Raw genomic sequence first — 26,972 nt, 5'->3', positions numbered from 1 at the left:
TACCTTAAATTATATATATATTCCACTTGTTCTACAAAATGTACACATCTATATAATATGTAAATGAGGATAATTCATTTATGTGATTCTGTACAGGTAGATTGGTAGGTATGTACAAGACTGGTGTTAGAGGAAGCCCATATCTAGTGCGTTGTATAGAGCTGCGAGATCACTGTGCGAAGATATCCTCCAGAACGGAAAGTTCATCTGAAACATATCATCACTCAAGTTCTTTCAAATATAGATTTAATTATAGTCTAAAGTAGTTATGAATAATTTTACAGTGCTCAAAATTGTACTTAAAATTTCTCAAATAAATAGCCAATTTTCAGATTGTTCACTTATTTTACTAGCCAAACTTCATTTTGATTAACAGTTGGCAGCTTAGTTTGTCTTCGAGTAAAAAACAGCATGGGCCGTTTTATTCATCAGAACTCTTTACTTTCGCAATACCTTAGAAAATAAACGGTATCAGCATTCTGACACATACTTTCTCCCATAAGCTTGTCAACAACCTTTATCATAGGTAAGCGGTAAGAGTAAACATGATATTTTATAGTTAAAAATCACAAAAGTTGCAATAAATTTTGAACCGTACTTGTTACAGCAATGGGGTGTTGTACTATTCTTTTTAGAATTGTAAGGAACATAAAATATTAATTTTTATCAAAAATTATTTCCTTGATTCCAGCTAATTCACTTTGCCCTGCAGATAACAAGTACTTTAGCCATGCAACGTAAGTAGTAAGTAGTTTTTTTTTTTGCTTGATGTTAAACATAATTATTATTAATCTGAACTAAAGAAAAATATTTCTTGATCAACTGTCAACTCACAGTTTTGGCAGCTTGCTCCTCGTCCTGTCCATCTCCGACGACCACATATGTACACTTTCGTCCAAACCTGGCTACAATACGCTCAAAACAACTTTCTTTCCCTGAAAACAGAAGATCATAGTTCATTACTTCAGAAATTAAGTTCACTTTTAACTTCTACAAATCTTTAAACACAAAAGATGACTAATTTAAACTAGGAAAAGACATGAATTTTAAAACTTAGCTACAACAGAAAAGCAGTATTGTTGAATGGGTTCTTTTTGGTCTCTCAAAATCCTTTTAATGTAGAAAATTGAATGGTTCATCTACCAAGGTAACTCTAATATTAAATTAACATATTTCGGAGAAAGTAGTGATCCAAATTAATCATAATGACCACTTGAAAAGCTACAGTCAATGAATCACAAGAAGATAGATTAATTCATTAATTGCATGAATTAAAATTAGTTGAGCCCCTCTCTCCCTCACAATGTGTTTTTTGTCATTGCTATATTCATTTATCCACACTAGAAATAATTTTGTGAAATAAAATAACTCATACAATTGACTTGCCTAAACCACATATTTTTACACCAACGTAATACCAATTGCTGGAATATTTTCTAGAATAGTTAACATCAGTTTAATTTTAATTTGCACGCATACAATTCTTACCAATCTTGGTGGCAGAATATATATTCTCAATAGGAAAAATTCCGCCAAGACCGAAGAGCAGGACTTTGGCAAGGGCTGGGACAAGCTGTGTAGTTGTGACCAGCACATTTACATTACTCGGCCTGCAACAGAATACATTTAATTATAAACCTCTTACAAAGCCGATATAAATTTTATTTTTAACATCATTAACTAAACTTCTACAGCTAAAAATGTTTCTTCCTCGTCTTATGGGCGGAAAAATCTTAATCTTTTAAATCAAGTTTTACTTAAAAACAAACAAACTAAGGGTAGTTAAGAATTAGCAAAATGCCTTTTTGAGGTGGAACTCACATAGATTCCACCAAAGCAGTTAATTTTAGTTAAGAATTAGCAAAATGCCTTTTTGAGGTGGAACTCACATAGATTCCACCAAAGCAGTTAATTTTAAGTGGGCATCTGACATAGATTGGAGAACTCATGAACCGAATGACTTTCACTTAAGACCTGGCCAAGACAAGATTCAAATCATCAATATGCAGTACACAGTCTCCTGGACAAAGAGACAATACCTGCTTAGACCGCTTGTCCATCATAAGACCTGTGACAGTAGTGGAATAATGGAAAGGTTGGGTGGATAGAGAGGGTTGAGACATGGAAATATTTAATACAATAATTGTATGATTGAGGAATTAGGAAGGGCTGTAACTGTATATTTTAAAGGAAAGGGTTTTCCCTGATTTTGATCGTGCCCATAGCTGTTAACACCCTAAGGCAGCTTTTGATTAGCAGTGATTTACTAATTTATAAAATGAAAACTTTATAACCAAATCACTACCTGAAAATGTAAGAATTGCGTTGACATGAATAACTAATAATGAACTAACTGTGGAATATGAAACCTTGATTGAAGTAAAGGAATTTGGGAATAAATTACTCAGATTGACAGCAGAAAATAATTGAACAATTTAGAACTATTTGAATTTGTGACACTGTTTCAACAAGCCGAATGCTGGTCGGTTTCTGCTTAAGAGAAACCGACATTTTAAATTGGGAAACTACATCCCAAAGCCCCTGGTTTATCCCCGGCAACCCCTAACAAAAGATTTAACTATTTCATGTTACTAAAGCATGTTATAAAGTTGGTTATAATTAACTACTTATTAGCTAATTACTTATCTAGCTTATTGAGAACTCCTAAAATGTTGACGCTGTGCTACAGTAGCCTAAAGAGTGAGGACGACAGCGAGTAGGTTAGGGCTTTAGTCATTTCGGTCTGCTGCGTTTTGCAGGTGCTACTGGTTGTAGCGCGCCGGGTGCATATATATAACAGTGACGTGCACGGCACAACTTGGACACCCACGATGCAGCAAATTGTTGTATGGATTTCAGTAATTGTTGGTACCTATGCTATACGTGTATAGCAGTTGTAAGTGGAAGTTTGATAATGTTATTTTTGTGTCCAATATACTAGAATTTTAAGTTCAAAGAATCGACACTTTAACATTCTTTTCTGGCTGTAAAGAAGTCAAAATTTCTGTAGCTTGTAACTATCAGATGTTTTTAGCTCACTTTTTCTAACTTACTGTTTGCATTTCTCTTTGGGTTACCTGCTTGGCACAACCAAGTAGTTGATAACAAGCCTTTCCTATAATTGTACTAAAAGCACAGTACACACACACACACCCTCACCCATTCCCAGATTCTCTCAACATTATTTGTCTATATACACCTGGAGTTGATGAGTGTGAGACACTTGATGGCCATCGTGAGCCAATTGTCCGTTACACTTTCTATCTCAGACCTCAGTTGTAGCCACTGATCCCTCTTGCCTGGTCCCAGCAGTCCTGCAATACTCAGTCTATTAATACAACAAATAAACATAGATTTACATATTGTGTGCTTACTGATAACACTACGTGCCATCAGCTGGACGATAGTCAATTACACTAGCAGTCAAAAGAATTTACTGAATGTAAAAACCTTCCATTTTTCTTCCCCTAAAAAGTCCTAGCCTCCTTGTGCATATTATTTTGGGTTTGGCGCCGACCAAATTGTTAAACAAACGATTGAGTCTCACTGTTTCATGGCCCACATATTCCATACATTTCCAAAAGACTTCCTTGAGTTCACAAATTAATTAACCATCTTACATCAGCAAGTACTGTGAACAAGACATTAGAACAGACAGACATACCAGCAAATAATTTTAAAAAAATGTGCAATTACTTTACACCATTTACTAAAAGTAAAAGCCAAAACTCTCATAATCTTTCCAATTCTGTTTTTAACCAAGATATACTACAAAAATGTTATCTTAATTTCTGAATCGTGCTATTTTAAAAAGAAACTCTCTTTATGTTCCCTTCTACAGGAAACAACTTTAACATTTACCTCTATGAGGAGTAAAACCAGTCTTTTTTTATTCTGTTCCAAACATAACAAATATTTTCTCAGCCCACCCTTACCTCCTACAGAGTTGCGGTAGTTGTTGTAGATATCTTTGACTTTCCTGTAGCGAAAGGCCAGTTTCCTCATCCAGTCCACGCCGCCCCGGACACCCCCACCCAGACACAGCCCTGCCCCGCCTACTGGTCCACCCACCCCTACACCCCCGCCACCAGCTGTGAACCCATCTGTGGCAAAGTTGTAGCCGTTCAGGTCCTGACCGTTGTCATCCGAACTGACATCGTCTATGTGCACTTGATCACAGTCCTGGTGGAAATAACAAAAATCAGATGTACTTCTAGGTTTCTAACTAAAGAATAAATTTAAGCTAGATATGGAAATTGTTCTTTTAGTTTAAAATACTCAACTGGTCATTAAAATCATACAATGGAATGTTTACTACCACATTAAACATTATGTATAGTTTTTAAAGGAGGAAGTTTTTTATTGAGAAAGTCATATTTTGCTTTAGAGACATACTCGTATCTTTTAGCCTTCTATATTTCTAAGCTTCATAAAGACAAACATAGTCAAGATAAAAAAACTTAAGTCTGAATCAACTAGTCAATCACCCAAACGTAACTTCACATTGAACCCACATCGAAACTACCTAATTAAAAAAAAGATGAACATTCCCTACTTACTTCAACGTCATTGAAGAAGAGATGCATGTCAGCCATGTTGAATATCATCTCTTCCATCCTAAAGCCTAGGTTAATCACAGCCTGAGAGTCCTGCAAATATAAATGTTCAAAAAACCTCATTTACAATAATTCACAACAAGTTTTATTTATCATGATTTAACTTAATTTCTCTTTCTACCAATTACCTACGTGTGTCATTTATAGCGATGAAGTAAACAATGTCCTATAAAATCACTGCTAAAATGGTTATTATTTTAGGTTTTTGTAAGTGCACAAATTTTATTATGTATCTACATTCAAGTGCTGTTATACTTGACGGATTTAAGCTATTTTTCTATAATACCTTTAGTCTATCAACTATGGTTATTCTAAATTTTGTAAACATTCTTCAGACATTTGTTCCTGTTTTGAACTTTAGACCACCTATGCCTGATGGGTGTTCAAGGTTTTACTGGCTCTTTTGCTCACTGGTCCTTGCTAACATATAAGCCTTAATTTTTTCCATTTTGTATTATATTTCCCCTGCTTTCTAGGTTTAATCTGTTAAACAGTGGTTTTCGCGAACTTATGTCATTGAGACAGTATTACAACTCCAATTCCACTAACCTTGGAGAACTTGGTGGCGTAGGAGCCGGTGAGAAGGGAGTGGAAGATGATGATGGTCTCGTCCAGGTCCCACACAAACACTCTGTCTAGTGTGTTCTCAGGTAGAGTGGAGGGTGGACTGGACGTAGGACCCCCCACCACTCGTCTACCTCTCCCCCTACCCATCCTCTCTGCAACCATCACAACATGATAAATCTAAAATACAGCTGTGTTTAAACCTAAATCTAAAAATGTTCACAGTATTTAAACCCCATGTTATGCTGCAACACCCCAAAAAGAAGTTGGGGAGGTAGAAGAAGTTGGTAGTTATCACAATCACCTCCGCAATAGGCCTAAGTTATTATTGATTTCCACAAAATAAACAAGCTTGAAACTAAAAATTTGAAACTTGGTGTAAAAACTTTTAAGCTTAGGCCATCTTTGTTACATTAACACAAAACATCACAATTCCGATCTTTTTCGGTTCTTTTGTTTGTATTAACTATACTGTATTTTGCGGAGTGTTAACTTAGTAATCTTTCGTAATATTAATGTTTTAGTTATAGTTTTTATTATTTCCATCCAAAATATTTCTTAAAATATTATAAAAAATCTTTGAAAACATTTTGTTATTGACATTTCTGAACACTAAAAGACTTTATATAATGGTGGTGGAGGAAATATATTCTTTAGAGAAATGTTGATTTTATAATAAAACTATTGAATATAAGAAAACTATTTACTGTGTGACTGTGAGCGTGTGGGGCTGAAAAATAGTTAGGCGTTGGACAAGGACCTTCATCAGTACCTAAAGACGGGAATTCCCACTCCGGAAGTGACATCACCAATTTCAGCTAAAATCTACATTGAGACATCTAGATTTATTGTTTTGGATATCCTGACATCATTTTTAAATAAGTAATCACATTATAATTTTTTCACATTTTAGGGTCTCAATACTCATAATGTGTTGTTAGCACTCAACATGTTAAGCAATGGAGCCAACCATAATACAGTAGAACCTCTTTAATCCGAACCCTGTAATCGGAACGTCCACTAATCCAAACGCCTAATTGAACTGTACTCTATACACAGTACAGTAGTTCATTATTGTGTACATCCACATCGTAATAATTGTTTCTATTGTAATGTACAGTACTGTTTATTCACTATTTTACTACTGTATTAAATAAACACTGTATTTTACTTAAAAAAGCATTTTTTAACTTTTCCTGTAACAATTAAGATCAATTTTAGCCACGTTTTAGCTATTGTTATGTAAAAACAACAACAAAACAATATGTTCACTAATCCGAACTATTCAATAATCAAAACTACCCCCGGTCGCAATTAGTTTGGATTAAAGGCTCTATTGTAATAATGTGATTCTACTGTATTTGAATACTTATACAGATTCTAGATTATTAAATAATTGCATGGCCAATACCAATAACTGTGTCTGGTACACTAGAATGTAATTCATTAGAAATAGCACTGAGGCAAAAAGATATTTGAAATTTATAATCAAGTAAATAGAAAACAATCAAACCAGGAATCGAAACAGAGCTTATTTTTATCAGAAAGCCATTTAAAATGTTTGAAACCCCAAAACTATACGAAGACCTAAACTGGATGTATAACCAATTGCAGTAAGTGTAAGTAATAATAAGTGTAAGTTGTAAGTGTGTGTGGAATATTGAAAACAGAGGCTTAATTGATCATTGACATTTGAAGGGGCCACTTGGATTATTACCATAAGCAAAAAATTGAGTTAATTATAATTATTAATAATTATAGTTAATAATTATAACAAAGTCCAGATAACAAATAAAACTTACATAAAATGTTGCTACTTTTTTGAACAGTAGCTTTCCTCTGATTTTCTATGACAAGTAACAAAGTATTGTTTTTAAAAGCTGTAACTACTTACGGTTGGGATCACTAGAGTTGTTTCTCCTATTGTTGGGATCTGACTTTATTGGAGACTCCGGTTCTGATGGGACGGGTGAGTCTGGAAAAAAAAGACTCTTTAGCTTTTAGCTGTCTAAGGATGCCATCTGTATGACAAGAATTCACAGGAATGTTCCGTTTTACACTCACACTAAAGGACTTGTTGGTTTTTTACAATTAATTGTTTATTTGTTATTTGGCCTTCTAAAGCCAATTTAAATAACTACTGATCCATAACATTTTTATTCCAGGAATTATTTTTAACGAGGAGTTGATTTATGTTGTACATACACTCTTATATGAATGGGCCATTTATAAACAAAATTATTGTTCTTTAAGTTAAATTTACAGTCCATTCGTAATAAACATTACCAACCACCAGCCACAAAGGAGATACAATTATTTTCAGTGTCTTGAACTTGAAAACAAACTCCTTAAAATTACTACTAGTTGTTCTAGCAAAACAGGATTATTTACTTTCACAAAACATAAAACATGCAGATGTGATGTACAAAGCCGCAAAAAATAAAAAGTTTAACAAGGTAAAATTTACTTTTTTCCTTAAGTACATTTCATATTTTAGGTAGGCTACTATATATAACTGAAGCTATGACATATTCCTAAAACAGTCTCAGTTCAGTAGGGTTTCAGCCCTCTGCACTGGAACGTCACAATCACGTTGACGAGGTTCTCTAAAGACGTGATCCGATTGTTTTTTATTAATCGGAATGGACACTATTTTGCATTTGAGTATAAACTAACCTGGCAGGCCGACTGCGGACAGAGGGTAGGAGGAGCCGGTGCTGTTGACGTAGGGAGTGTAGCCGTAGTAACTGGACAGAGCTGCCTGGTTGTAGCTGCTACTGTAGCCACTGTAATCCTGCAACAACAATGTGAACAGTGTAAGTGGGAGAAATGACATTACTCCTAGACTGATTAATGCTCAGTTCAGACGAGCGAAAAATCTAACGACTAGGTTAGGATTTGAATTGTTGGGACCCAGCGACATACCAGTTCACGCGAGCGATAATTCTAGCGACTAGATCACATTCATTACGTAAATGAATGAGTATTGATAACAGATGTTTTTGATACATGATGTTTTTTACACTGATGGTTACTGACTGATGTTTTTGTCATTGAAGTTTTTGACAATCATCATTGTTTTTCCGTAGCTAAATTTGGATAAGAATAATGAAATTTAGGCAATAAAAACAGTTTTGAATCTTACAGACACTTTATTAAACACACTTTCTGACGTTCCTTGAAGCAGCAAAATTAAGTACTGACTAAACCTAATTTTATTAAAATGGTAAAAAATCTAACATGTTTAAAGCCCTGTTTACACAAGGCTAGTTGGCGGACAGGTTATTGCCTTAGGCAACTTGAAATACATTCGAGGCCTACCTACTCTACTGGCCTTGTATAAACCGGGCTTAAGGGAATATTTCAGTGGAAATCAGATAAGGCAAATGGAAATTAGCTTGGTCAGCAGGTTTGCTGCAGCGGAGATATTGTTATTTTGTGTTTTCTTAAAACTATGTATGACACAACCATTTTATGTGTGAAGAAGACAGATTTTGAACTGTTCTGATGCTCAGAAGATTCCCTCTCTTAGGATGGTTTGGATGGTCACCTGTGTAATCGTATGACTCAGGGTTCTTTGACAAGTGTGCTCTAAAACTTACAAGTCACAGTCTGTGTCTTGTTTTGTGTGGTATGTTCACACTTTTGGTTCGATAAGAATCTAATACTGAGAAGTCCAAACACTAATTCAAATCTGAAGTTATATGGGCATGATAAAAAACATTTGTTCTTTCCTGGAGCTCCTCTAAAATATATCATACGAGAAGAAACATAGTTTAATTCAGTGGTGAGAAGTCTAAACAGGAGAGAGTTTATACGGCTCTCGATTGTTTTTCATTCAATGCTATAAAGTAAGTTAATTGTGAAACAAAAAGACCCTTATCTAAAAGTGAAGCGAAATAGACATTGTTTGATGACAAACACTTTTTCTGTATTCTAGAACTCCTCCTCTAAGATGTGCCACTATTTGTACCTAGATGAGGTATTTTTTATCTAAAACTCTGAAGTCTGAGGTACTAGTTACCTGTTGTGAGGAATAGTTGTGTGAGTTGTAGCCAGCCGAGTACGCAGCCGCTGCGTAGGCTGCAGAGTTGGTCTGTGTGTAGCCAGGGTAGGAGTTGAGGTAACCGTTGGTAGTCCCGTTGGACCCTTTACTGCACTGGTTCAACATCCTTCCGTCTGTAAAAGAACAACCCTTAGATTGTATATTTTTATACAAAATTAAAATGAGAAAAAGGGAGAAAGTATACAAATTGTGTAAGAATTGATGTAAATACCTACTATAATGTGATCTGTTGCAGCATGGCAGTTTTAAATTAACATTGGAGTCGTCTTCAGGCCGGTTATGTCTAGACTAGAGTCGAGCATGTTGTGTCCCATATATCAAGAGTAGTATTTGCTTACTTTTGCCTCCTCAATGTTCATGTTTTTTATGTCTTTGTGTGTGTGCATTTCCTATTTTTTATTGATTTTGACGACCTTCAAATGAAACGCCAAGAAGACATTTCTAATTAATTTCTCAATATCTTTCTAAATCATTTTGTAGAGCTTAATAACAATAAATAATTTAGTATCCTGAAGTGTTTTTGTATATCAAAAATTGTAAATTAAAAATTCCCATGTTTTTTTATGAGGAATAAGTAAATTGTTGTATTGATATATTTTGAACAAACTTGACTAATGTATTTGTTTTATACCTCAACTATTAACATTTTACTAAAAAAACACACACTTTGTTACCCTTCCTGTAGCATCAAAACTAAGTACTTGTTAAATCTTATGTTATTTTAATAGGGAATCAATCTGACATGTATAAGAAATACTAGCTGTAACCCGCGGGCTTTGCCCCGTTTAACTTCTAAATTTTCAAGATTATCTCGTTCGCATGGCTCAATCACATCCTGGTTGAAGTTTGTTCGCTACGCTCACTCACCATTAGGTTTGAGTTCGTTCGCTACGCTCACTCACCTTTAGGTTGGAGCTCGTTCGCTGCGCTCACTTGCCTTCAGGTTAGCTCGTTCGCTACGCTAACTCGCCTCCAGGTTGAAGTTCGTTCGCTACGCTCACTCACCTTTTGGTTGCAAATTAGATGTTGTCATAAATGTAAAAGAAATAATAGTGCTGCACCCTGTTGGTAATCCTTGTAACTTTAATGCTATTGAACATCATAGAACAGAACCAACTTGTTTAATTGAAACAGCTGTTAATTTAATAATTCCATTTCTCATAAGGTTAACATGGGAAACTCCAGAGCCACTGGGGCGGAGCCCGAAAGGATTTTTGAAATAAGAATATGCCTATATGTTAATCGGGAATGTGAGCTATCATCATGCCAAATTTCAGCCCAATCCGACCAGTATTTTTCGCGTTCACTTGTCACAAACATACATCCATACATCCAAACTTTCTCATTTATAATATTAGTAGGATTAAAGTGAAAATAAAATCAGGTGAATTGAAATTCGCATAGTCAGCAGTAATAGGTTTTCTGAGGGGGTGATATTACCTGTTGTTTTTATATTCAACTTGCCTTAAATGAAAGATTGATTGTTAAAGATTAATTGTTTTGCCAAACAGGTTACAAGTGTTTAAAATTTTAAACCCAATGGATTTTTCCATTAATTTAAAAATGCCTATTTAAATTAAATCATAATCCCTATTATCTTGCAAAAAGAAAAAATTAAAATAGTAAAAAAAAAATTAGTGGACACAAGCAAACACAATAAGGGAAAGAAAAAAATAGCAAAATGCCTGATTTCAGGTGCAACTCAACAAGAATTCTCTCATGCTTTTATAGTGGAATAGAATACAGAATAGGACTGAAACCAGTTCGAGTCGGGTGGGGCGGGGCATGCGGCATCCAATCAGCTTTTAGAAAACTGTCCACTGTTGCCAAGTTGTGCCACGCACTCAGTCTCTGCCCGATAGCCGACCTGTGCGTTTCTAGTATACCCTTCTGTTTTGTCAAAAATTCGTCTATGAACTGTGTTTCGCCCAATGAATACGGACAACAGTACGCGACGTGGACGACCACGAGTACACGTGAAACGTTTGCGATATCTTACGTAATGCATGGTTACGTAATGCAAATATCTTGATAGGCCTATATAAAAATGTCATTGTCCCTTAAACATTTTATTTAAGTTTCATACGTCAATATTTTCTTTTGTAAATATTTTTATGTAACAATTTCCAGTGCAATGTAATAATATTTTCTAATAAAAATAGTTATGTCATTTTGGCAATAAATTGGCAGTTATGTTATCTATTTTCCTTTTTACCTGGTATGTTTTTTTGAGGATTTCTAGAGTACCTACATTAGAAGTTTTTTTTTATAGAAGAGTGAATATTTTAATGACTATTTCATGACTATTTTATTTTTTATGACTATTTTAATGAATGCAACACATAACGTAATGTATGTAAACGTTAGTTCAATTTTCTTAAATTCAATATAAAACTAACGGACTCTTTTGTCAAATCACAATATTACAGAAATGTCTTCGTCACTATTGAGCTACCTGTTCTCCGTAAGTTTAAGTTCAGTCGAGTGGCAATAATAAGATTAACGGAGTGAGGGTCACAATAGGTGTTCAAAGAAAGGCAGCTTTGGGGTAATTCCTAAACATTGACCAACTTCGTTTCCTAAACACAACCAAACTATTGCTGTAAATGTTTAATATGGAAGATTTTACCTTCTTCATTTCCATGTTAATTTGTTTTATGTATCAAACTATAAGCAGGGCAACAATTTACAAGATTTTTAGTTAACTGCTATAAAAGTTGTTTGACCATATGTATTCATTTGCTCTTATTGTTACGGTGATTTGTTTAAAAATTGGGGTTGACAAACGTTTGACTATAGGCAACATATTTCCAGAGACTTGTAAAGGTGACCCTATATAAAAGGTGTTGTAAGAAGTAATTGATATTGTTTTATTGAAGCAACATTGTCTATTGTTTATTTTAATTTTAGTTCTATTATTTGACATGACCAATGCAAATTTTGTATCTGTTATTTTGGTTAAATAAATGAGTTATGAGTTATGAGTCAGAGGGATGCCCGCGCCCGCTCCCCGGCTCTAGGTGAAAGTCAGCTCACCAGCCAAGAACGAAGTGGCAACGTCGCATCCCCTACCTCCTCAGAGGCCAGTCCTATTCTGTATTCTATTCCACTATAATATACATGACCGTGCACCGTTTATACCAAGTGAGCCACTCCTATCAAACTCTGCCACACATAGGTGAAACTAGGATGACCCTGGGGGGGGGATTACACCTGTGGGGTATGATTAGGTCTGGGGGTATGGAATGGGTATGAGCCCTCGCCCGGAAACAGATTTTTTAATAATTGTAGAAAAAATTTAAATTGTAAAAAATGTGTTTTAAGGGGTTACACCACTGCTGTTACCGATGTGAATTCTTCATAAGCTACACACCGGACCTGACTGTAATCCAACCCTCAAACTATGTTCTGTCTGTTAGCCAGAGAGACACCTCACCCAAGAACTATTGGCATTGATCAGTTCAAATAATTTACTACACTAACAAAATAAGTAAACCAAAAACCCAAGAGTAATAGTTCTTAACTCCAATCCCAAGTTGCAGTTAAGTGAAGTTTCAGATGATTTTTGGAGATTGGTGTAGCCTATGCTCCACACTTGATGTAAGTGAAAGTTGAATTATGTTACTCTTGCACCCGATATAACATTGACCTGCTTACTGGAGCTTATAGGGTTGAAATTAAAACAACACTGGTACCAACATTACTTATAACAATGTTAATGAATGGTTACGTTACTCACTGTTGGTGGCTGGGTAAGCGGACGGTGAGTAAGCTGTAGAGTTGTAGAAGCTGGAATTCATGTATGCTGAAGAGCTCTGGTTGTTGTACGCTTGCTGCATGCTGTGACATTACACATCAGTATCAAATTTATGCTGAATGCAGTCCACAAATGGGTTACTCTACGCATTTCATCCATTACTTGCAGAAAAAGTTATAAAAAAACTCTTCCCAAAACTTATTAACTTTAAAAGTTTAAACAATAAATGGATGGACCTTCTAGCAAGGCTTGCCAGTTAATAAACAGCAAATCGATGTTAGTAGATATTTATATTGATAATGGATTGATTATAAACCTCTAAGCACATGTAAGCATGTAAGCACATCAGGGTATTGGCTTGTTTTGCACAGCTCCACTATGGTGGTAACATATGTTTTCATTTCAAAGCAATCTTTATACATCAGTATGATTTTATGGAAAATTGCTTAATATATTTTATGAATATGAAATTAAACAAAATAAAGATATTTAGCTTTTATAGTGTTGGTACAACTGCTAGTGTATGCAAATGATATTGTCTTCAATTATGTAGAGTGGGTATTTCTTTGTTATAGTTTTGAGATCTTTGGAGATTGGAAAATGAAGCTATAAAGGTCCAAATCTTGTTACCTTATAATACAAGTATGTACAGTAGACTCTCTCTTATCCAGACACCTTTTAACCGGACTACACTCGGCGGACATGACATCTCTTTAACTGGAAACTTTTTATCAGCACATCGGTTTAACCGGACTAGATCGGCAGGAAGTGGGCGGTACTGAAAAGACTGTTCTCGTGGGAAAGATTTGAGACCAGTGATCACATGTCTAAATACAATGCTCTCCTAAATTCAAGTCTAATACTGTATACCGTATGCATTTAAACAGTCTGTTTTTAACGAGTTTTTGGGGACGTCGGTTTAACCGGAAAAACCATTATCCAGACTGGCCTTGGTCCCAAGGAGTCCGGATAAGAGGGAGTCTACTGTAATGGATTTTCAACAACAACAAGGTACAAAATCTAAACTGTAATTTTATAGTGTGAAAGAAGTACAAAATCTAAATTTTAATTATAGAGTGTGAAAGAAACCCAATTTTTGTGTGTAAGTTTAAGCCTGGTTTTTAATAGAAATTAACATACTTCAACCGACTAAGTGTGCTGCTATTCATTACTGAATTTGATTTTTCATTGGTGTCAAAATTTTTCTTATTCTAGAACTGGCAACAGCTTTATACTGGGAATTGGATGTCTATTCCTATAACAGAAAGTAAAAAAGAAATGGTCTAATAACACTTGAAACATATATTTACAACTATACAGATACTTTTTAACAATGCGGTTAATACAAATAATTATGGTACGTGGTGATCAATTTTGATTATCTCCAATCATTATCATGATTATAATTATAGTGTCTAATCAAAACCAATCACCACGTACCATCTTTGACACGTATTTTCGATATTGTTAAAAACAGAGTATAAGTGTAAATACACGTTTTAACTGTTATAAGACAAATAAGTTTGTATTTACTTTTTGTAAAATTAATAACATATACTATGCTGGACAAGACGTTATTTATTCCTTTAAGACAAATGTATCATTGTTGGTTACCTGGTATAGTACTGTTGTGCAGTAGGGGAGGTGTACTGGTATTGGTCTTTGCTGGTAGTATCGCTGGTTGCGTAGGCGGAGGTAGCTGTGTCACCCGAGATGGAGTACAGAGGATCGGCCTGCGTCAACACCTGACTGCCAGGGCTGCAAACCTCACTCTTTACACCTAAAACTGAAAAACATACAGGTTGACAAACCTCTGCAAGAAAATATATACATATCCCTTACTGGTCACTTGACTAAGACAGCAACATCAATTATTATCAATAATCAATTAATTGAGATTGGGACGCCATATAGGTGCGTATTTTAAGCCAAATAGGAGTGAAGGATGAGTGTAGAATGGAGTGAGATGATCTTTGTAGCTTTGTACTGACTTAGATCAGCTGTTTCAGTAGCCAGGTTCATTTATTTAAAGCCCAGGAAATTTAAAGATCAGGGACAGCTGGGTCCAGTTTCAACAATCAAAAGCTACTGACTTTTCTCAGGATCGATCCAGCGACCTTTTGATTGTTACGTCTACGTGATCACTGTAACCATAACCAAACCACTCAGCTACTTTGTGGATGTACTTTAACCTGAATATGAATATAGGATGAGTGTGGAATAGAGTGGATGGCCAGAGTAGCTTTTTATGGACAAGATCTACTGTTCCTTTTACCAGGACCATTATTGAATGCCTAATTATCAAGGTCAACTCATTGTACAGTACTATCCTTAAACACTTTAAGATTGTTCAAATATGCTGTGTGCAATCTGTACTCATTTCGTCTCTACTTTGCATGTGATAAAAATGAACAGCTGTTATGTTTTCTCATGGGATATTAAAAAAATTTTGCGCTCAGTACTGGAATAATTTACGACTACGTCACTGGTCATAATGATACAAATGTTATCCATCCGCTAAGTTTAATCTTTCTACAAAAACCTAGTAGAAGGTTTTCAGGATGTGTTTATTAGTTTATTTTAGCGTACACTAACTGTAAAATAAAAAAATTTTTAAATAAAATTTCAAGAAATTTTGGAACATTTGAATTTTGATAAACAATAATTATAAAAATAGCTGAGATAGGCTTTTTTTTAAATCCTGGGATGCTAGAAATGAGCCCGGGATTGTTTTACACATTTTCAGGCTAGACCTAAGGGTTGCGGCATTATCGCTTTTAACAAAGATTTATACATTTTAGGGATGCACATGTCTTTATGGTATACATGCTATTTTGGGTATTGTACAGGCTAACTTTTTACTCATTTGGTACCCCAACTGATAATACTAATCACTGTAATACTGGTAAAATCAAACTTTCATGATATCTGTACAGTTTCCAAACATTAGTTATCCTAATATGTACAGTAGTCGATTCAAAATCAGAAATAGATAACAGTTTCTTCAGCAAGTTTATTCCAATCTGCTTATTTAACATTTTCAAGAAAATAATACTAGGAAATCAAAGCAATCCCTTCAGACATGCTCTTAACTGTGTAATTTAAACACTAAAAGCATGTGGCATTAAATACCACTAAGTGAACCAAGGATCAACCCTGACAGTGTAAACCGAGACTCGGGTGGCTTCGGTCCAACGACGGCAACTGAATTCCCACAGTTAACAATAAAACACTTTGTTTGATTTCCAAACAAACAATAAAAACAAAAGACGCAAACAATCAACAGAAGTATTTATAGAGTGACGGCGCGGCGCAGCGCAGCACGGACAGGTGGACCCATACGGGTCCGCTTACGCTGTCAATCTCAGCGCTCGTTTGTCCACAGCTGTCCAAAAATAACAGCCATTGCTTTCTTTAAAAATGTGTGTCCTCGCTTACACTAACACTTAGCAAACCGTCCCAATGAGTAAAAGTCTAGGATGAAGGAAAAATTATTTTAATTTATTATCAATACCATGATGGTAAGACAAAATTTTTAAATGTCATGATTAAATCAATTTTACAATATTATTTCAGTAAAAATCATAGATTGGCATTTAACTATAATCAGTAATAATAGTTATTGGCTTTTGGTAGAGAGAAGTTCTCTATTGCAGGCAAGCTCTACTTTACTGGCTTCTCCAGATGACCAATAAATATTTACAAATGTGTAAATACCAACTTATGAAAGCTACAGATTGAATTACTGTAGTTTGTTCGCAAAATAGTTGAGCCAATCTCTGGTATTATTTGGAAAAATATCACAGGCTACAGAAAAAGGAGGTCTTTAGAAGAAGATGACAAACCTGTCCAATGACAAACCTGTCCAATGACAGCCTGAGACAGTCTCAATTTTTTTCCAAAACTACTTAATCTTTGGATTACAATAAGAAGGTATTTGCACAATTATTAATATGTTTGACCAGTCCTTGAACAGTTATGAGCCAAGAACAGAATCGGTGAATATAAACACTTGTATAAATGTATATGTTGATAGTTGTCAGATTTTCTCTTACCGCTAACATCAGATCCCAGGTTGACATTTGACCAGGACTGAGAGTACTGAGGTAACGACCCGCCATTGCTGTTGATTAAACCCCCTGTAACAATTACAAATTATATTATTATGACAAATACGTAAATTAGCCACATAGAGTCAGTACACCAGTAAATGACTGTCAAACAGAAAATAGAAAAAGTTGAGCAGAAATAGCAGTTTAATGTCAGAGAGAGACAAAAGTGTTGATCATCACACAGGAGTGACGGCTACACTACACCAAACTGGCCGCCAACTGGTTTATTTTAACTCTTGTCAAATCCAAGAGTGGCTGTTTAATGAACTCCAATGTTCTGTGGCTACGGGTCGGACATGGAATGCTATTATACAGAATGCAAATTTTCCAGAGTAAATTGTTAATCTCTTGACTCATTTCTATAGGTATTCATTCATCACATTGCTAAATACACTTCCAAACACTAAGACTCAAAAGTTTATTTCAACCAGAAAAGCCTTGAGAAAAATTTACAAAACTTGAAATTCTTTCAAAAATTGAATTAATACAATTAATGGTCAAGTTCTTTGGATGTTTTCTTGGCCTGCAGGGTCAAGTGTGAAAAGCTCAGCTTCAGGATTCTTCAATTTTCTTTACTGTACAATGTCCAAGATATTTTTGACAGTAGATTCCTCGAAGTACCACGAGCTGTCTATTACATGCAATGAGTAGTTCCAAATACTTCTAACTCAACTGACAGTAGGGTTTCACAGACAGATTATTAGTCTCATAATCTCTTTTTGATGCTAAAGATTTTGCTCACACACAACATATTTTCTCACTTTTACGTATAAAATTTTCTTAAGGCGGTTTCCTTTATTCCGAATTTTGGTTGTGTTTTTGGACACCCGAGAGTGAGATAAAGCTGTTTCCCTAGCTCCCAAACTAAGCAGGGCTGTACCTTGAAAAAACACAGGTAGTAAAAACTAGTATGACATTCACAATTCTGCAGCCGTATTCAGCAGATAGGAAATAGAAAATACACCTTTAGCCACTTACTTAATTGCCAGACAAAGAGGTGCCTCAACCTCAAAGTGTAAAAGGATACTAAATGTAAAATCATCAACAGAGACGAAGGGCTTTTACTTACCTGAGTCGTGTATGTGTGCAGGATGTGGGTTGGGGTGTGCTGAGGTGGCAGGAGAGCTGCAGGTAGACTCCGACTGTCCACTACCAGGACTTGACACGTCCCCCGCCAGTGCAGATACCTCTCCTTGTGTCCTGCAAGTATATAAAAGTGTAGCTAGTTGATGTGGACTGGGTGGAATGAAAAAAGTCCTCTAAACTCAACTCAAAATTTATCAAGCACTACAAGTCTTTATGTGAGACAACCTGAGATATATTGCCATACGAGTTGTATCAACTGTCCTTGTGATTATGGTGAAGGGCCTCAACCCAAAGTACATCTCAACCCAATTCTGTACCTTTATGCTGTTACTAAGATTGATTAGTATTTTGACCTCATGACTTGGATTTTGACTTTGGTGTTATTAAAATTAGAGAAAAAAAGCATGAGAAATCAACATAAAGTAAGGAAGCATGTTTATGCGTTTCTCAGGATAGCCAGGATGCCCACAAAGTCCTTAGTTCCTATGATTTTAGGTCAAGATTAGTTTGGGAATGTTTCAAAGCCACCTGCAGGTTAGGCTCAACAAAGTCACACTCTTCTGGGTTCTCGGAAATTCTAGGCTTGATATTAACGAAAAGGCAGATCAGTTGGCCAACAGGGAGCCATCTGCAATTTTCATAGGATAAATACAATACTTTGACATCCTCAAGAGAAACAAATAGTGGGGGGGGCTATCACCTCTATCACCTCTAAAGGTTCCCAATAAACACAAGAAGAGTTGAAAGGCTTGCTAAGGTCTTAAGATGAGTTAACTCTTATTTTGAGTCTCCCTCAGCAAAAACTGCTGGGGAAATCCTTTCCTTGAAGTTTGACTGCATCAACAAGGTCGTAACTTTTATCATAAGACAATACCACCTTAGAAAGCGCATGCTCAGAATGGGTCACTTTGTGGGTGGCCCACAATGCAGAAAATGCGGTCATCAGGATGGGACTGCTAAACATCTGCTCTTTGCCTGTAAAAAGCTAAGGACTGACTCCTTTGGTAAGTTGAATAAATGACAGACAATGCCCCAGGAAGCTCTAAAAGGAATTTGCAATTCCATCAGGCTTGCAGATATTGAGTTATGTTTCTAGAGATGTTCAGGGGAGTGCAAAATGCTCAATTGGTGGCGCACATCAGATTGTTATGTCACATCTAATTATGATGACGATGATGATGAGGATGATAAAGCGCCACGGATTCTGATGTTTTAGGATTGAAGGATTGAAATATATGGCTTATGGTCACTCGAGTGAACAAAGGAATAATGGAATGGAGTATAGACTGGCAGAACCAATTTCAGAAACTACCTGAAGATACATTTTTGTTCTTTCTAGAAGCAAACTAGACTTAGGGGAGTCATATGGAAAACTGACGTAATAACAAAAATGTACCTCAATATAATTCATGGAAAATTGAAAATTACATTAATAGTTAAGTAATTGTTTAACTTACTGTTCTCTATCAGTAGCGTCAGCGTCGCCGCCTTCCGTGCGTTGTCTCTTGGTCTGAAACAAACACATTGTCATTAGATATTGGCGTAGAATAAACAGTATAGGCTAATGTGGTTCGAAAAACTAGTGTTCTATGGTACTGTAAAAATAAGAGGATTTGAATAATTATAATGATCAATTTATTATGGGTATGGAAAAAAAACTAGGAAAGTATACAAATATAATGGCACAAGCTTGGTCCTTTGAAAATCTCTAGTTTTTTTTTCTAAAATTTAATACATTTTGTTGCACTTGCTATTTCAAACCAGGAGCAGAAAGGAAATTACCGCAGTTATGTTCTGAATTGGTAACTGTGTTATAAATTGTAAAATGTGTGATAGATTGTAAAATGAATTAAGGAAATTCAGAACATAACTGCGGTAATTCGAAGTTAGGCTGGCAGAACTCTCCGTAATTATAAACGGATCAGATCAAACTAAATTCTGTAGATAGGTTGACACTTTTATGTATTGTCTTTAAGAAACACTCGGCGAATTTGATTACGCCTTATTACAAAAATCCATTTAATGGCTAGATAAAAGGCGCCCAGTATTTCCGTGACACGGCCAATCAAGAGGTGTTGGTTTATGGAATAAATACTAGCTAAATACTGTGCTTGAATAGACTACCGAGTTTTTTTTTTATTAATTTATTAATTTTTTATTTATTCCTTGTATAAAACCACTCCACGTTTGCCTAATTTTCAAAAACTTCATAGGCCTAAAAAACAGTTTTAAACAAAACTACCTTCTTCAAAAGATAGTTTTCACGTGCAAAAATCATTATACCGTTTCACACTGCTCGCTATGTACTGTACACCACGTTTCAACTTTGTTGTACTATTTTTATTTACTAAATCAATAAAACCTGAGATTTGAAATTAACGTTATTAACAATCACGAATTAACTTATACAAAAATAATACAGTACAGCACCAGTTCCAAGTTTCAAACCACGATTCAATGCCTAACTGAAGTATATTTTATATAATGTACGGCTAAAAGAGAACTTCAATTTAGAATAACAGGCATGATATCATTCACTGGAAAATATGAAAAAGACAAAATTCTATAAGTAAATAAAGTAAGTATCGTAATGAACAGTGTTTTGTAACAAGGTGAGAATGCAAAAAATAATGTAGCCTAGTTCGTTTGGATTTTAAGCTATTATTGTAAATTTTATAAGTTTATTCTCTTTGCGAGATTTCAACCATCAACGTGACAGTACAACGACATTATATAGGTACTGTAATAACCAAATCAAATGGAAACAAAATTCCTAATATACTTAACTTTAAAATTCAAGGTTTGTGGCTTAACCTTATTTCATAATATAAAACATACAAAAACACGGGGAACGGGACGATTGGCACACATTTTTGGATCTTCTGCCCATGGCAGTATTGGCACAATCATTTGAGCGGAATAAGTAGGGTCAACTCACCTGCTTGGAAAAGGCACGATTGGCACAACCGCTCGAGCAGGTAAACGCCATCGAACGAGGGAAAACGGGAGGTTTAAAATTCCCCGTCAACTCTGCTACGACAGTCATTTGCCGGTAATATCGCGTATTTTCAATGGTTAGGTTAGGTTATATTAGCTTAGGTTAGGTTAGGTTAGGTTAGGTTAAGTTAGGTTAGGTTAGGTTTAGTTAAGTTAGGTTGGGTTAGTGTAGTTTTATTTGGGTCCAGCAGGGGCAGTGACCGTAGCAGCAGATTTGTCGCTCAAACTTACACCATGGATGAAGTAACTGCTAACTCTAATAAGCACTACAGCGGGGACTTTGTGGGGAGAAAACAATTTCCATTTTCCCGCATTCTGGCTACCTGCCTACTACTTCCTTACCGGTCTGTTGTGCCAATCGTGCCTTTCCGAACCTTACAGTTTGACCCTTCTTAATCCCCTCTAATGATTGTGCCAGTCGTGCTATTCCAAATCGGCTAAAAATGTGTGCCAATCGTTCTACGGCCAAAACACGCCAATGGCATTTCTGTTAACATGTTACTTCGTGCATGAGTAAACAAAGTAATTTACGTTATTTGGTTTACATTGACACCCGCAAATTTAAAACAGTGTAGATAGATTGTAAAACCGTCTGTATAGTACAAAAACCAACAAAATACAAACAATTGAATGGATCTCTCTTTATTGTTCTCTTTACATGATATTACAGAATATTCACACTATACTAACTAAACATGTTTCAAATTAAAATTGATTTCAATTAAGAAGAGATCGCTGTATTTAAACAAAACTAGTCTTTTTCCATATTGTTTAAAAAAAAAATACTCTTCCAAAGATCCAAAGATTAGAGTAAATAATGAGCAAAGATCATGAAACCCAGACAAAAAACAAGAAAACGCTGTATTTGAAGAAACATTTGATTACCAACTATATAGTTCCTACTTTAGTTAGCAATCTCCCTCCAAACCTACATAACCAATTCGTTCAACAAATCTTCTTCGTTTTGTACAAATCTCTCTCGGTTGTTTTGTATTCTTTTGATAGTACCAACAATCCCTGGGATAATAGATTGAATTATATGTTTAGATTGTGAAAGTTTTTATAGACTCAACCACCTACTAAAAAGCAAGACGACCCTGTGTTTGAACAATCGTTTGATTATCTCATTACACAGTACCTTCTTACAATATTAGCTTGAAATACCTCCTCAAAACTCTAACCAATCACTAGATTACATTCAATTGCATTACTTTCTCTTTCTCTAAACTCAACTCACGTGTAAATAACTAAACCGATACTCAAACAAAAGAACACACATATATCTCCGCAGAGGAAGAAAGTACACACAATCGCTTAAAACTCGGAAACCCTTTTACAAAAAACGTTCACACCAAAACAACTAATAACACTCAATATCTGCTTGTACGTACCTACATTCAACACAAACACACGCCAAGACAGTGTTATCCGCACACCACAGGACCAAACACCGAGCTACAGCTACACTGAACCACTGAGCTACTGATGTCGAGGAGCTCGCGAGCTCACACGTGGACCGGGGGAGGTTTTTTGTGCTGAGGGATGAATGGGCTCCACTAAATCAGGACCGGCTCGACCAAATAAACAGCCGCGGCTACTTCTGTGATGATTTACTGCAGAACCAACCTAATGAGATAGTTTTGCTTGACACTTGGTGAACTGGATGGTATTGTATTGCAAAATAATTCACAAACTACACTACACATCTATACTTAATACAGGCACTTATGTTCGTCTGTTTGTTTAAGGGTAAAAATTATCTTAGAATCCAGCTGTAGGGTAGGAGGCCTTGACATTGAAAAGGGAAACACTCGTTTGAATAACGTCAAGTAAAAACTACACAGTTGTTAGTTGTTGTTTTACTTGCATTTGAAAAACGTCAACAATTAAATACGTAGAACATTTTACAAATTTCATTATGAGAAGATGAATTATTTTGCCAACTTGTTAAACAGTGAAATAACTATTTCAATAGTAATAGTATCGGTAGAAGCAAGTCCAACGGCAAACTGTAATCAATATTCATCTGGATTTTTTTCAAAAACGCGTGATTTTATCATTGACAGAAAATTATGCAAATAGCCTATTGTAATTTGAAGTATGTGAATAGTGAAAAGTGTGTAATATGTGTGTATCATGTTGGTGACGTTTCAGTGAGCTGCTGAAGACTGAATATTTATTATTTTAGGGTAGATTTTACGTTTTGTGTATGAATTTTTAGTCATATGTAATACCAAATAGTGTATACGCTGTGTATAAACTTTCCCTCCCCCTCGGCCACACGCGGGCTCGCGAGAAGTCCTTGCACATATCATGGGAATATGCATTTGCATTGCATTTTTATTTATGAACCGTAGGCGTAAAGGTGTGAACAATAAAGTCCAGAACCACAATAACACACACACACCATGGTTTTATTGTACACTGTTTTCGTTCAACGATTCCGTTTCTGTTCCAGTTACGTGGTGCAAATGGGTGGTCGCTGCTGGAAACGCGTCCAACTGTTGTGATACGATGTAAGCACTTTCTTTCGGGCAGCGCAAGTGAGTTTGAACAGTCTGAACACAACCACATATTACGATCTGTGTGAACACATTCTTTGTAGTCGCAGAGGTCAATAAAGTGTAAAAACACAAAAAACTATGATACTCCAACAATGTTGAATTTATTTAAGGGGAGACTAAACATAAGCTTCACATCTTGCACAACAATTTGAGTTGAGAAAGGACTTTCCAAATTCCCTTACAAGCGTGACAATCGTAATCAATAATTTAATCACGTCACTAAGAAAGTCAAGAACAGAAGCTTAAGAATTGAAATAAGAATAACGTATTACAAATTGATTCCTGACTTAATGTCGATTCAAAAAAATTCAACATGGATTTGATTAGTTTTATCCGACACTAACACATCAGTTTAAGTGTTTTACGGCGAAGATGGGTGAAATGAATTAGATGAGAGCTTTGTCGAAGACTATCTGTTCATTGGGTACAACAATTAATGGGTCTAGTTTCGAAATAAACAACTATTGGCCTTCCGCAGGATCGAACCGGCAACCTTCTGACTAAGTGAACACTATTCACTGAGCTACCCAGATTATGCTTACTAATGACTAATATCTCCCACTTCTTTAGGATTCGTACACTGAAATGAAGATGACGAAGACATTACGGCATTCCTAGTAGTAGGCGTGTTTGATATTCATTTACAAACAAACGCACGACAAAGTGCGGAACAATCTATATACAACCCTTGACCATAATGACTAGTTGTTCAGTTGTTCGGTTGTGAGGGGAGGGACCAGTTCTCCCTTACCTGTGGGGAGGAGTGGCACATGAGGGTGAATTGATTAAAATAATAAACTGACTCGATAAGCCCCTTTGTGAAAACAAATAACCGTCAAGTACTTGTATAATACGAGGATGGTAAATTACTTACGGCGTTTTACCTGAGACGATTTATTTGGAAGCCAGACTTCTCAAATTTCATTGTTTATTTCCGAGTTTGCCTTCACTAATATTTTTTTCTCTTTTTTTGGCTACCAAAATAAAAAAAAAAATATTATAAGACTACTAATAAAAAAAATCCTCATAATCACGAAACAGCCTATAACCAGCAATCTTTTATGTATAATGTAGTTTCTTCTTAAGGGTATTCATTTGAAACAAAAATTAGAATAAGGCCAAAATGTTGATGCCAAACACTCTGTTTTGCATTAGTGGCTGCCACAAACCGCCAAGGAATAGCTGTAGTCATTAAAGGGGAACAATATTTAATCTGTATTCGTAAACCTATTTGTACATAAAAACAATCTTGACAATCGTAATCAATCATTTAATCACTTCAATAACACAGTCATGTACTATGCAAGTTAAAAGAATTACAGTTCAAAAACTTAGATAAGAATAGCGTATTAGGAAGTCGATTGAAAAATTCCAACATGGATTTGATTACATTTATGCGACGCTAATACATCAGGGTGAGTGTAGGGCGAAGATGAGTAAAGGATGATTTTGAAAGAGATTAGAGATTTGTTACAGACTAAGGCCTACCATACACGTTCCGGTTTTCCTTCAGTCCCGGACTGAAGGAAAAACTGAACGTGTATGTCGATTCCTTCAGGCAGATCGTTGGCCGGACGGCCGGATGTGAAACACATCCGTCCAGGCCCGGCCTTGAGGCCGATTTGAACGTGTATGGCGAATCCCGCAGTCCAAGACAGTGCTGCTTCCCCCCTCCCACCACATTTTCAGCATTATTACATATGCACGTGACTTTTTTACTTCAATAAGCAAAGAATACCACAACAGGTACATGAGGGAAGCAGCTTATAAAGAGTTATCAGATTTATGAACAAATCTGACAAAAAAAAGAACAAAGGACACTGTGGTGAAAAAATAAACAACTTACGGAGTGCATTTAGAAAAGAGTTAAAAAGTAAAATCTTCACAAAAGTGGTACTTCAGTGAGTTAACTTCCTGTTAGACCAAGAGGAGGCAAGACGACTCCTGCCAAACTGCGCAGTTCCGGACTGAGCGTGTGTGGGGAGGTCACGATTCCGGCCAAACTGTGCAGTTCCGGTCTCAAGGCTTGGCCTTCAGTCCGGGACGGAACGTGTATGGTAGGCCTAAGATCGTCTCCCACCATTAATACTTGGTCCAGTTTCGAACCATAAAATAACTCCTTACCTTTGGTTTATTAGTTACCACCAGTAAAGACATACAGTTACATCACTGGAAGAGACGCGCGGCCTTAATTACACATCTTTTCTTGATGGGATTTGTTTGGCCCATTTCTTTTTTTTTGTTTTTTTTATTGGCTTGGATTTGTTTGGACGATTTTACGTCCAACTACTTCATAATCCCGTAGTTTCAACCCTAAGTTGTAAAATAATTTCATTTACAGTCACTTATTTTTTAAAAATTCCTTTATTAAGTCGGAACATATTGAAGTTCAGTATATAACTTCACAAAACATAGCTAATAAAGTACTAGTAGCCATTTCAGGCAAGATATTTTACGTTAAAATAACGAAGAAGTTGTGAAACCTTATATGCTCAGGGTTTAATTCTAAAAGAAAATCAACCTTAACCAATTTTCCTTTGGATAACAATAAAATTGCCGTAATAACAAGGCGATAATTTCAAATGCATTCTAGAGCAATCGAAGGTATAAATAATCATCAGGTTGTATCAATCAATCGTCGAGATTACCGATGTTATCGATGTGTCGACTGGCACGAGCTACTCCGGCTAACTGCCGCCACTGATGACGCTGATGGATGATGAACTGTCAATCAGTCAGTCATCAGTCGGCAGCCAATCCCCGACCTTTGCCCTCATCAGCAGCACTGGTAATTACCAGAGGAACGCGGTCAGACCAACACGGTGCTAAGGAGGAACATACTAGTGCTAGTATGTCCTTGCATTGTGCATTTTGTAAATGGCCAGTGAGGTATATTTTGCTTATCTGATTATGGGGTTAGTGGAAACTGTTTGGGAAAGAAACATTTTTTGAACAATTTGACAGTAGTAGAACCTGTTGATACGCGCCGTAATTTATTGTACCATACTGGATCTGCACTTCATTTTAATAACACTTTTATTGAACATACAACGCGTGGCGGAGGTATAGTTACTATACCACGCAGTCCTGTCAAAGTCCAGGATAAAAAAAATGTATTTTGTCTTTTGAATTGGGGCATTCAATTATTATCCCATAAAATAGACGGAGCCTTATACAAAAATGAAACGACCAACAGTTTTCGACCCATGA

The 26,972-nt window shown here is 35.9% G+C and overlaps 1 protein-coding gene across 9 annotated transcripts in view; it reads right to left on the bottom strand.

Moving 5' to 3' along the window:
- LOC128994506 (eyes absent homolog 2-like) overlaps positions 1 to 26,972 on the bottom strand; it is a 93,382-nt gene continuing 66,410 nt past the window's right edge. For all 9 annotated transcript variants that reach the window (XM_054419103.1, XM_054419109.1, XM_054419108.1 and 6 more), the window contains 15 exons: positions 19,659 to 19,711; positions 18,185 to 18,315; positions 17,059 to 17,142; positions 14,618 to 14,789; positions 12,986 to 13,086; positions 9,205 to 9,359; positions 7,857 to 7,974; positions 7,075 to 7,155; positions 5,166 to 5,335; positions 4,560 to 4,649; positions 3,936 to 4,182; positions 3,200 to 3,314; positions 1,489 to 1,610; positions 835 to 935; positions 1 to 207 (listed from right to left, as the gene is read on the bottom strand). In XM_054419103.1, coding sequence (XP_054275078.1) covers positions 127 to 207; positions 835 to 935; positions 1,489 to 1,610; positions 3,200 to 3,314; positions 3,936 to 4,182; positions 4,560 to 4,649; positions 5,166 to 5,335; positions 7,075 to 7,155; positions 7,857 to 7,974; positions 9,205 to 9,359; positions 12,986 to 13,086; positions 14,618 to 14,789; positions 17,059 to 17,142; positions 18,185 to 18,315; positions 19,659 to 19,711 — 1,821 coding nt within the window. In that variant the 3' untranslated portion in view covers positions 1 to 126. The remainder of the gene's footprint in view (positions 208 to 834; positions 936 to 1,488; positions 1,611 to 3,199; positions 3,315 to 3,935; positions 4,183 to 4,559; positions 4,650 to 5,165; positions 5,336 to 7,074; positions 7,156 to 7,856; positions 7,975 to 9,204; positions 9,360 to 12,985; positions 13,087 to 14,617; positions 14,790 to 17,058; positions 17,143 to 18,184; positions 18,316 to 19,658; positions 19,712 to 26,972) is intronic.

The sequence above is a fragment of the Macrosteles quadrilineatus genome, unplaced genomic scaffold, assembly GCF_028750875.1.
Source record: "Macrosteles quadrilineatus isolate MER2022 unplaced genomic scaffold, UCM_ALF_1.0 Scaffold_5__1_contigs__length_97177068, whole genome shotgun sequence".
NCBI lineage: Eukaryota > Metazoa > Arthropoda > Insecta > Hemiptera > Cicadellidae > Macrosteles > Macrosteles quadrilineatus.
The sequence above is the reverse complement of the archived record's forward strand: the minus strand, read 5'-3'. Positions and strand labels throughout refer to the sequence as shown.